The following is an 11,922-nucleotide window of genomic DNA, read 5'->3' on the forward strand; positions in this document are numbered from 1 at the left end:
CACCGCGTATGTGGGGCTCCAGCCGGATCGGCGTCTGTCCAGCAGGAAGCTCAGACCCTCTGCACCCGTCCAGTCAGCAGCCGCGTAGACAGAACCTCCCGTTTGACCAGAGACAGATATTAACCGAGCCGGGGAGGTCGGGGGGTGGGGGGGGGGGGGGTGGGTGGGGAAGCATCGGGTTTTCTCAGTTCAAAGGAAGAAAGGAATTTCACTTTCTGGCTGATGTTCTGATGTTCCCAGGAACTGATCGGAGATAGTGGGAATCCACCTTTAGAGAAAGGTGTGGGTAACCACAGCCTTGTAGCAGAGAAAAACTTCAAAGTGCACAAGGTGAGCAGTGCGGTTGCCCTAGGCTTGGGAGAGCCAGATCTGGAATTAGAGTTCTGATCTCATAAAATTCACTTCAGGCTTTTCAAACTGCCAGGCCAGCCTTTGTACTGTAATTCTTCATCAGACGGAGCTGCGTTTGGTACATGTGATGATTTCAGCACACACGAAAGACAGCCATTTACTGTTATGATGGCTTTTTTAGAACGGACGGTGGTGTTGGGAATACACAGACCGGCCTTTTCCCTCGTTCTCAGATCTGGAGGGCTCAGCTGCCTGTCGGCACGTCCTGCTTATTGTTGTGTTTGCCAACAGAGCCCCGAGGTGGCAGGGCCACCTGACCATCCGGGGGAATCAAAGGCTCTATCTTAGTACGTTGGGCCCTCTTCCTCACTGTTTTTTAAATTAGGGTAAAGTATATACAATATAAAATTTACCGTTTTAGCCATTTTTAAATATGCATTTCAGTGGGCATTCACAATGTCCTATATTCCCGATCCTGTAACCATCACCCCTGTCCATTTCCAGAACTTTCCCATCATCCCGGTGATCTCTTCTTAACCAACTGAACCACCCAGGCACCCCTACCGGTGATCTCTTCTTGGCAGACCTTTTCTCACAGCTCCTAATAAGGCTTTTCATTGCATCTTTTGTTTCCCTCTTTTTAGTTTTCTTCATTTAGCCGAGAAACAGTTATCTCCTAAAAAGCAGATATGGCAAAAAGTAGAAAAAAGTAGACCAAGTTGGGTAACTCGCTTGGGACTGTGAGTTTGATGAGCTTATCCTAAATTCTTAATCACAGACCAATGTTTTGGAATTCACCTTGTGCAAATAAATAAGTAAGTAAGCAACCTCATTCTTCAGTTCACTGAACTGGGAAGTAGGTCTTTATAAACCTTTGGATCTGGTTGTTATTGTTACCAATTATGGAGCATTTTCTGTCGGAAACGCGCTATCTTATTTAATTCTTGCAACAGTCTAGCAAAGAAGGTGACATTCTGTCAGGTTTATGATTTTCAAACATTATATTCCACTCTAACATTTTACCTTTACTTCCGATTGCTCTGAGCAGAAACGAGGTATGGAAAGTTAAGGGACTGGTCTAAGGTCCCTTACCCAGTTGGTTAATTCAGGTGGTCGCTCACCAAACCCTTACTTTAACCATCAGGATATAGTACCTTGTTTAGAGGCTTCGGAAGTTTTGTTTAGAAAAGGAAGAATTTATCTTTCCTCTCTGTCTCCCCTGGGCATCCCTGCAAAGGAGAACCTTGGTATAGTCAGAAGAGGAGAATTACACTGAAATGTTAAGTTATGGAACGCTATGCCAAGACAGATAATGGTCCATTCAGCCTAAAATCCTCACCTGCACCTGCACATTGCCCGCGAGGTTGTTTATCAGACCACATGGTAGTTACCTGGCTGGTTTTTACAGAGTGGGCTGTGTTCCCTGGAGGGGTTCCCCAGCACATTCCCTTTTGGGGGCCTACGGCTTGTCTTGGTCCACCAGCCTGACCCCTAAATAAATGGTACCTGTAGGCCCTAACTGTAAACTTGACTGATACAATTTAAGCCAAATACCAGTGTCTGAAAGGTCAGAATATGATTGCCTTTTAGCTTTGATTTTCAAAGAACTGAGGAGTTCTTTTTCCCTGGCTATCTTGGGCTCTGAACCCGTGGCCAGTCGATAAGTGTCGGGCTTACCTCCACCTGGCCCCCGAATATGGACCACCCAGGCCTCATCTCTCCTGGCCAGCCTCGGACAACAGCCAATCCTCGAACTTTCGTTGCACCTTTGAAACCCACAAACGTAAAGGCGATTTTTTCCCTTGATTGTACAGGGAGAGAACCCGCTTCAGGAGGACCCAAACACTCCTGAGACAATCCTACCTGCTTCTTAGACCCCCTTTACGCCTCCCAGCACACCTGGCCAGGACTGTGAGACAGTGGGACGCTTGTCTCTCCTCCTTGGCCAGGAAGACTCTCCTTTCCTCCCCAGTGAACTTGGAGAGAGGAAATCCGACATAAAGCTTGCTGTGTATCCCTCAGACTTTCTGAATCTGAGGAAAGACAGACTTATTTAAATGTGCAAAAAAAAACAAAAACAAAAACCAAACAACCCTGCCTCTAGTCCAAGCCCTGGGTCTGGAAAGTTGGTCCTTAATCAAACAAAAATAGCAGTGTCCCCCAGGCGTCCCTAAATTCCTTTTAATAACTTGTGAACTGATCTTCTTATCAAGTAGGAATCTTCTTGAAAAACTAGTACCCACTCAGGCTTACCAAAGCAGAATTTTTTTGGAATACTGTGCAGGTGGCCACAGAATCAAAGGGGGAAGTCACAGCAGAGCTCAGAAGGTGCAGTTTCCGGGGTCTCAGGAGAAGGAACGACATGGTCCCAGGGGGCTTTCGCCACGATGAGCCCGTGACTCAGTCACTCCCGCCTTTGCGCCGACTCTGTCTGTACCTTATATACACGTTTGTTCTACGTTCACTATTACGTATCTCCGTGGTTTTCTCCCCAGATAATGAACTTGTCAAGAACAGCAATCGTGTCCCACTCGTATCCGTGTGCCTAGTGTCTCTAGCACACAGGTACTCGGAGCATTTAATTTTTGGTAAATGTTTGCACAGACTTTCCGTCTTGAGTAGGACGCCTGCTCCCTGCCGTGGGGCGTGGAACATCCAGGCCGGGGTGTCCTTTCTGAACCCCTTCAAGGAGGGAGCTTGTCAAGTCTATGGGGAGTCGACCTCACCAACATCCAGCTCTCCCCTCCACCATCCCCCCCCCTCCCCGAGTCACCCTAGGAGGACCCCATTTTCACAGAATTCGCGACATTCCGGCCAACCCCGAACTCCTGTATGGACCTCCCTGTCTTTTCCCTGGAGAAGGCGCCCCTGCTGGGCCCTCTGGGCTCCTGTCCGCGGAGGACAGTTCTCAAGGACAGAACCGATCGCGGTTCTCAAGCTCCGAACGGTCAGAATCGCTACGTGAAGGGAGCCTCTGAGGTTTGTTCTGAGCCGTCCTCACCAGAGAGTCAGTCACCGAGAACCGCCAAGCGCTGTCTCCCAGGGAGCTGCTAGGGATCAGAGTACACTCCGCTTCGTTTCCTAAAACAAGAACCCTGCCTCCCGCCTCCGAAGCTCGCCGCCCGTCTGGGACCCCTCCCAGCCAGGCCAGTCCGGCGCACCCCCCTCCCACCGCGCCACGGCTCCCCTCGGCTTCCTTCCCGCCTCCTCCGCCCCCAGATTTTCAGACTGTTTTCACGCCAAGTCCACTGGATCCTTTCAGGGGCCTGTCCAGCCAGCTGTGTCCTCTCTCTTGAGGCCTGGCAGTCATAACTTTGAACGGCGTCCCAAGCCAATCCTGCTTTCGTTTCCTATTTCACTTGAGAAACAAATATTGTTTTCTAGGTTAGCTGAATAGAATAGGAATACGTCTCCCTTGCCCCGTCCTGTGCGAGTTAGAGTTGCCAACGGAGAGAAACCCGATCGCATTTTCCACTTTCCTCAGCTTCCACATGTCCATCTGGGCCGCGGCGCTCACGCTTCATCGGAATCACTGCCTGCCAAGCTCCCTCCCGCTTCCCGATTCAGTAGGTCTGGGGTTGAGACCAAACACTTGTATTTCTAGCAGGTTCCCGGGTAATACCCGTGATGTTTGTCTGAGAACTACGCCGTTTTATATTCCTATAAAACAGATTCTTAGTCATTTTTATACATAGTGTATATACTATACCTTCCTAATAAGTAACTGTGTGATCTTTTTGCCTGCCTTCAGTTGACTTTAGGCACTCAGATACACAGTGAGAGAGTGAATAAGCGAATGACTGAAAGAAAAAAACTTCACAAAGATTTTTTTTTTTTTTAGTGTTTATTTCTGAGAGAGACAGAGCACGAGCGGGGAAGAGGCAGAGAGAGAGGGAGACACAGAATCTGAAACAGGCTCCACGCTCTGAGCCGTCAGCACAGAGCCCGACGCGGGGCTCGAACTCAAGAACCGCGAGATCATGACCTGAGCTGAAGTTGGACGCCCAACTGACTGAGCCACCCAACCGCCCCTACAAAGATCTTATTTATAGTTACTTCAGTCACCCTGCTTTGCGTTCACTCAACTTTGGTCATACTCAGCCACAGCTTTATTTGGGCACCCTTGGTTGGTGTTAAGCAAGATGTGAAATAGACCCAAAGAGGAGGCGTTAACTCTTCCAAGGTTCAGAATAATTCTAGGGGTGCCTGGATGGCTCAGTCATTTAAGCATCTGGCTCTTTATTTTGCCTCAGGGCATGATCCCAGGGTCATGGGATCGAGCCCCGTGTTGGGGGCTCAATGTATATATACAGTGGTTTCAAGTGCCCCTTGAATTTCCCGTCTTCCCGAGAAACACAGTAATTTCCCGTGTTCCCGGGGCACTTAGTAAAGGGGACCATAACAAGATTCCCTCTTTGCCAGGTTGTCTTAGAGGCAAAATCGACATGCCGACCAGTTGCCCTGTCATTTTTTTTCAAATAACTGTATTACTTGGACATCCAGATGGGCACTCAAGAGGTTAAAGAGTTCCTGCCAAGAATATGTTGATATTTAAATAATGGCCTGGTTAGATTATGTATTATACATTACAAACTAACAGGGCGTAAACCGGCAGCTTCGTACACGCGCTGAACTCATCTTGGAACTGACAGAATTTGTTCTCGGTAAAAGCGTAGAAATATGCAGAGCTGGGAGCCCCTTAAACATGTAAGGGCTTCTGTTTGCAAGGAGTTACCACAGATACTTGGAGGCCACCCAGAAGACGTCCTTAAGCGCGGAACTCCTAGGCACTTCCTTCTGCCAGTGTCATGCCTCGAACTGCAGCAGCAGCGGCCAAGCACGGCCGAGCTTCGGGTCCCGGTCACGGCCGGGCAAAGCCACGTTCCCCGTACGGCCTTTTCAGTAGAGCCTGCTCCCAGGGTCCTCTGCACTCCACCGCCACGGACAGTTAAGTAGCTGTGACTGTTTGCAAAGGGTAAACTGTGGCACCAGAACCGAGTTGCCCAAAAGACAATGGACGTTTTGGCTCTGTCTTCAAGGCAGCGAGGGGACAATTAATAGGTTGGGTCCGTATAGCCGTGGTGGCATCAGGCAGCTATCAGACTCCCCCCACCCGTCCAGAATGTCCCCACACATACGGGTTTTGTCGTATCCGGGATGCCGGTATTTAAGTGTGGAGCTTTTGAGAACGTGTTGTTTTACAAAACTCCAGGGCACGAGACAGTATATCCCCGCGCTCCGAGAGCGTGGGCTCTGGCACCAGGCTTCCAGGGTTCAACAACAACAAAAAAGTAAGAATCGTGTGATCTCTCTTTGCTCTGCTTTATTAGCAAGGTAGGTTCCTCACAGATGTGCTTTAAGGTTCAGATGAGTTGATACTCTTAGCGAGGTGCCTGGCTCATAGTAAATGATCGGCAGATACCTGCTGTTAGCACTTTGTTTTCTGATGAACCCCTTCTCGACCAGCCGTGTGTGGGGTCAGGTCCTCATGCCTGCTGTCCTCACCCTCGCTTATTTCCAGCTCTGTGCCAACAGGCACTGGAAAGAATAGCACAGAGTACAATTTGGAAACCCCCACTGCCTCAAGAGTCAGTCTTGGAATCCTTTTGATATCATAATTTATTTTAGTCGGGCCCAGAATAATTGCAAGGTTATGAAACATGCTAGTTGGAGCGGAGCGGTCGAGACGAAAATGTCCTGGCTTGCACCGACTTTTATTAGCCCATTTGCCCCTCAGGTAAAATGAGAAAAATAAATTAAATCATCATTCTTCAGATACTCATTATGTATTGTCTCTTCCTCTAGGACAGATGAAAGTCAACTCCCTCTTTTCCTTTTTATGAACTGATATGTGCGGAGTCTGTCCTAATGCAACTTTGTCTTTCTCACATGGCTGTCAACACTTCCCTCTTTTTAGTTGTGAGGTTTCAGTCTTCTTTTGGCAAAATCCGTCTGTCCCTCCCCCCCCGCCCCCCACTGCCCCCAGTTTAGGTAACTTCCACAGTGAAACACGTTTGGAAATTCCACTCAGGGACTGAACAGCTCCATCCTGGCTCCCAGGGGCTCCCAAGAGACCGCGGGTCTAATCATCACCCTTTAAGATTACGACTTGAAGACAAGGAGGACGTCTTTGTCAGCTTTTTAAAAAATCAAAGAGTTCCTGGAACTTTTTGGACCATACACACATATGAAAGCTAATTTCAATTTGTCTTATTTAAGGAACTGCCTGCAAACGTTGCATTTTTCTTTTAATTCTCTGTGTAGAAGCTAGTTCATGTCGACACTTGCCAAACATTTAAATCTAATTAAAGCAAGGATACCATCACGATATGCCAAGAGAATTCTTGCCTCAGGACTATTCTTTATCCCAGTGAGTCCTGATTTCCTCTTCTGGGGACCTTCGTCTTTAGCAGTCACATGACATACAAAAATGACCAAACCACTTCTGACCAGATTTTATTTAAAAATGCCATGAGCATGTATGTTTTTGTTTTGCTGTCGCTATAATTGCCATTCCCTGAGACGCAGGCACGGTGGAGGATGGGAGACTGGAGAAGGACATGTGCTAGCTAGGTCCATGTCCCGCGAAGGACAGAGCAAGGTCATATTTATATTGGCAGTTGGTCGAGTTAAAATGAACCACTTCAAAGGGACAGGAGGCTATGCTTAACTGAATAGGTTGGCTCTGAATAACTGGGTTTTACCTTCTGACAGGCCCAGGCATTTAATTATAAATGACCAGTCATTTAATTATAGAATGTTTCACATACTAAAGGGAAGAAAAGGGTGTAATAGGTTAACACATTTGATTGAGAGCCACGTTTAGATGTTTTCCCTACAGCTGTTCTCTGCATTAAGAAACTTGGCGCGTAGAAAGTGCCCGAAACCTGATTTATTAATCAGATTGCTTCTACTTAAGCAATAACCTACACCTAAAGATCTAATGTGAAATGGGCTACTTTAGCAACCATCAAAGACTCAACCATTTCCATCCTTAGTGACACGGCTGGGTCAGAGGAGAGGCCTTCTTTCACCCTTAGAGATTATTTGACTGTGAAAGGAAAACTATGTTTTGAATTTTGTTTTGTAAATAAAGACAAAGCAATGAACTTCCCCCTCAGTAGCTTCTCCTTGTTTCTCAGATATTTCCTGGGTGAAGATAGTAGAATTGAACTAGGATGAGGATGAGAATATTTTGATCTGCAGTTGAAAACATGACAACATTCTTATTTTCTTAACTACTGCAGGTCTAGTCCGTGGCTTACGAGTATGTGTTTGGCACGACTGTTTTTATGTCCGCCACGCAAGCCAGTCCTTGGGCAGTTTCCCACGTGGCCGCTCCCCCTGATGGGAATGACCATGGCCATGTGTCCCATCCTGGACCCGCCCCTGAACTCTCTGTTCTCATGGCTGACTGAGGCCTGATGGCTCCCCCGCCCCCCAACCCGGCACCTAAATGTGACAAGCTGTTGGCTTTCCTCTCACGCTCTGGCCCAGTTACCTTCTCATCCTGGTCACTGTCGTTCCAAGCCCTAGAGTCTTCATAAAACATGTCTCCCGGAGCCTCCACCCTTCCTCCAAGACCCCAGCAGACCACTTAGTGGTCAGTATACATTCTTTTCCTTTTCCCACCTTCGTGCCTTCCTACATCGTCCTCTCCACCTAGAAGGGTCTAATTTGACCCTGACCCTTCCCTGTCCTTCAAGTTTCCACTCAGATCCCATCCCTCCACAAAGCCATCTGAATCTCTCCATCAGAATTCATCTTCCTCCCCCTCTTCTCCCACCAACTGCACTTTGTATGCTGTTAACATCCACAGTTGACTTTTTCCCAAATGTTTTGTGTTGAAAATTTTCATTCAGAAAAGCTGAATGAAAAGAACAGTAAACATTCATGTACTTGCCACTTAGATTCTACAATGAACATTTTATTGTCTTTGTCACACATCCAACCATCCATTCCTCTATCCACCCCTCAAGCCATCATGTGTATATAATATATATAATTTTTCAAAGCAAGTATCAGACAGTAGTACATTTTGCCCTAGACACTATTATATGCCGATTTCTCTTTTTTAGGTAATATTTATAGACAGTGAAATGCATACATCTTTAATGTACCGTTTAATGAATTCTGAGGCATATATACGCTTAATAATGATGATCACTGCCCATCTATAGAACATGACCATCACACCAGAGAGCTGGCTTGTGTCCCTTCTCAGTCAGTTGTCCTCTCCACGCCCATAAGCAACAGCTCTTCTGATGTTTTTTCACCAGAGACTCCTTTGGCCCACCTTTGGACTTCCTGTGAATAAAATCCAACAGGATGCACTCCTTCGTGGAAGGCTTTTGACATTCAGCCATGTTGTTGTTTCACTCATCAGTGGGTTGTTGTTCTTGTTACTGAGTGGTATTCCACTTTCCAAATATACCGTGTTTGTTTATCCATGTCCTATCGATGGAAACTTGTGTCGTTTCCAGTTGGGGGTTGTAAAATCCTTTTTTGTTGACATGCCTTCATTTCCCCCGGGTAAATACCTGGGAGGCAATGGCTGGGTCGTGGGGTACGTGTGTGCGAATCTTAGAAGAGACTTCCAGATCTTTTTCTAAAGTGGTTGTACCACTTCACCCCTCCATCACTGATATGTGACAATGCAGGCTGGCCCACAGCCTTGCCTACGTTTGGTCTTTGGAATTTTAGCCATTCTGGTGGTTGTGTTCTTTAGTTTTCTCTCCCCAGATGACAATGATGACATGTCTTCTCAGTGCCTGTTGTGTTTATTTGCTTGTCTTCTTTTGTGAAAGGTCTACTCAAACCTGTTGTCCCTTTTAAAATTTTTTAAATGCCTTTTTTTAAAGAGTGTTTGTTTATTTAATGTTTATTTTTTATTTGTGAGAGAGCGCATGTGCGCATGGGGGGGGGGAGGGACAAAGAAAGGGGGAGACAGAGGATTCGAAGTGGGCTTTGCACTGACAGCAGAGAGTCTGATGTGGGGCTCAAACCCACGAATTGCAAGATCATGGCCTGAGGCAAAGCTCTATTTAGGAGTTCTCCAAAATAGGAGAATCTGGAGGAATTTTAACCGACTGAGCCACCCAGCCGCCCCTAAATGTTTATTTATTTCTTTGAGAAAGAGAGTGCCCACGAGTCAGGGGAGAGGTAGAGAGAGTGGAGAGAGAGAGAGTCCTAAGCAGGCTCCCTGCTGTCACCATGAGCCTGACATGGGGCTCCATAGCACGAACCAGGAGATCATGACCTAAGCCGAAATCAATAGACACACAACTGACTGAGCCACCCAGGTGCCTTTTAAAAATACTTTCTATAAGTTGAAGGAGTCCTTTATATATTCTGGATACCAATCCATTATGAGATATATATTATGTTGAGTGTTTTCCCCTATTCTGTCATTTACCTATTCATTTCCTTAATGGTTTCTTTTAAAAAATAGAAGTTTGTTGTTGTGGTTGTTTTTGATGAGATCTAGCATATCATTTTTTTTCTTCTATGGTTATTGTTACTTTCTTGTCTAAGAAACCTTTGCCTACCTCAAAGTCACAAAGGTATTTTCTTCTACACCCTTCATAATTTTAGCTTTCACACTTAGTCATATTGTGACTTAGCCTGCTTGTCTTTGAATGCTCGTGACCTGGCCTCATCCTTTACACACAGTAAATACTCAAGACATCTTAATTGAATTGCGTTAAAGACTGAGATGATAATAGAGGACTCTGTCAATCTTTTAATGTCTCTGTGTTGGAATGAGTTTTATGGGATCCACCCCCAAATTAAAGGCCAGTGTATAGAGCCCTGCTCAACCCTTGAGTTAGCCAAGAATTATCTGCCAAGAATACTGGTCAAAACAACAACGTTGATTGCTTGAATCTTGGCTTCTTTGAGAGTGAAGAGTGGCGATAAATTTAGCTTTCTACCGAATTGTTAAGACATGCTAGACACGATGCCTCCTTGTTTTCTATTACATCTTCTTGTTTTATCTTTGTAGCCACCTCAAATGTTAAATGACGAAATCTGAGTACCAGATATTTTAAGTGATTCCTCATTATACAATTAGAAAGTTGCAAATCTAGGAGTTCTCCAAAATAGGAAAATCTGGAGGGAAGCCAATAACTTGACTCTGATATGAGATTTCTACAAAAGAATTACACTTGATTGATTTTAAAGTGTATAGAACCTGACAGTAAAACTTGATAAGCAAATAAACGTATTAAGTTCTGAACCAATGCACTCAAAGATAACTAACAATTCAGTCTTCTAACATCACTCTAAGTATATAGTAATATCTGCAATATAAAAACTCTTGGGAGGGGCGCCTGGGTGGCTCAGTCGGTTGAGTGTCCGACTTCAGCTCAGATCATGGTCTCGCGGTTTATGAGTTTGGGCCCCGCTTCAGGCTCTGTGCTAACAAACAGCTCAGAGCCTGGAGCCTCCTTCGGATTCTGTGTGTGTGTGTCTCTCTCTCCCCCTCCCCTGCTCATGCTCTGCCGCTCTCTGTCTCTCAAAAATAAATAATGTTAAAAAAAATTTTTTTTAAACTCTGGGGAAACCTATTTGGTCCTAAATCTCTATTCTAACTGCTGATTAGATAGTAAAAATATATTAAAATCATAAATAGCTTCAGGACCCACATACTGACCATGAATTTTTTTTTACTTATGACTTTTTGTAATGTTCACATAGGTCATAGAGCCAAGCTCTCATTTCAAAAAGCCAGAATGTTCCCCTAGTGTAGAGTGTCTTTGTTCCTCTTTACTGTCTGCAGGTGGGTGTGCTGGCTGATCTTTTCTTTGTTTGCAGGTATGCTTCAGAAATGTCCTTCTATTGACGACTTTGTAAGTGCCCTTGTTTCTGACTTGGATCCGGACTTCGAAACTTTCCTCATGGATTCTGAGTGATGGAAGCACCTTGGATCTTTTAAATCAAGGCCATTGTAGAGATGAACTTTGCTGTAAATGTTACAGCTGTGAACTCTCGTTTCTGATTTCAGTATTCACTTCTGTAATAACTTCTGAAAAAGCTTAAATGGATGGAACTGGGAATAAATAATTTGTTTTAATTATTCTGGCTTTTAGCCTGTTTGGCAGATTTTTGAACATATGGAAATCTACTCAATGAGCTAATAAAAACTAGAGCCTAGCGTTGTTAAATGCAAAGTATGGGCATTTCCTTAATCCAGCCAGTCTCCTGTTGAACTTTTCCCCTTGCATTGATCTCTAATTGGTTCAATTAGAGACTTAATTAAAAGCAAACTTATTTTAGTTTGAAACAGTCTTTAGAAGAGTTATACATGTAGTTCTTTTGAGTGATTACCACTTGAAAATGCACGTGGAGTAATTATGGTTTCCAAAGTACTTGTAGTTGACTGCACTGGGTTCGTCTGAGGGCTTGGGCACTGCACAGGTGGACTCAGGACAGAGAGGACTTGAACTCCTGCTTCTCTGGCTTGATTATGAAGGTACAAAGGGAAGTGCAATCAACCAGCAATGTGCCAAGATCCAGCAACTGGTAAACAAGGAAAGTGGGATTCAGGCCACGTCTGCCTTCATCCTGAAC

At 45.4% G+C, this 11,922-nt stretch overlaps 1 protein-coding gene across 3 annotated transcripts in view; it reads left to right on the forward strand.

The window, feature by feature from the left end:
• The window catches only part of MIPEP (mitochondrial intermediate peptidase), a 162,744-nt gene extending 151,316 nt beyond the window's left edge, over window positions 1-11,428 (forward strand). For all 3 annotated transcript variants that reach the window (XM_019447965.2, XM_019447968.2, XM_019447962.2), the window contains one exon: window positions 11,167-11,428. In XM_019447965.2, the coding sequence (XP_019303510.1) occupies window positions 11,167-11,194 (28 nt within the window). In that variant the 3' untranslated portion in view covers window positions 11,195-11,428. The remainder of the gene's footprint in view (window positions 1-11,166) is intronic.
• The last annotated feature ends 494 nt before the right edge of the window (window positions 11,429-11,922 follow it).

The sequence above is a fragment of the Panthera pardus genome, unplaced genomic scaffold (assembly GCF_024362965.1).
Source record: "Panthera pardus isolate Hobbes unplaced genomic scaffold, ASM2436296v1 HiC_scaffold_1, whole genome shotgun sequence".
Classification (NCBI taxonomy): domain Eukaryota; kingdom Metazoa; phylum Chordata; class Mammalia; order Carnivora; family Felidae; genus Panthera; species Panthera pardus.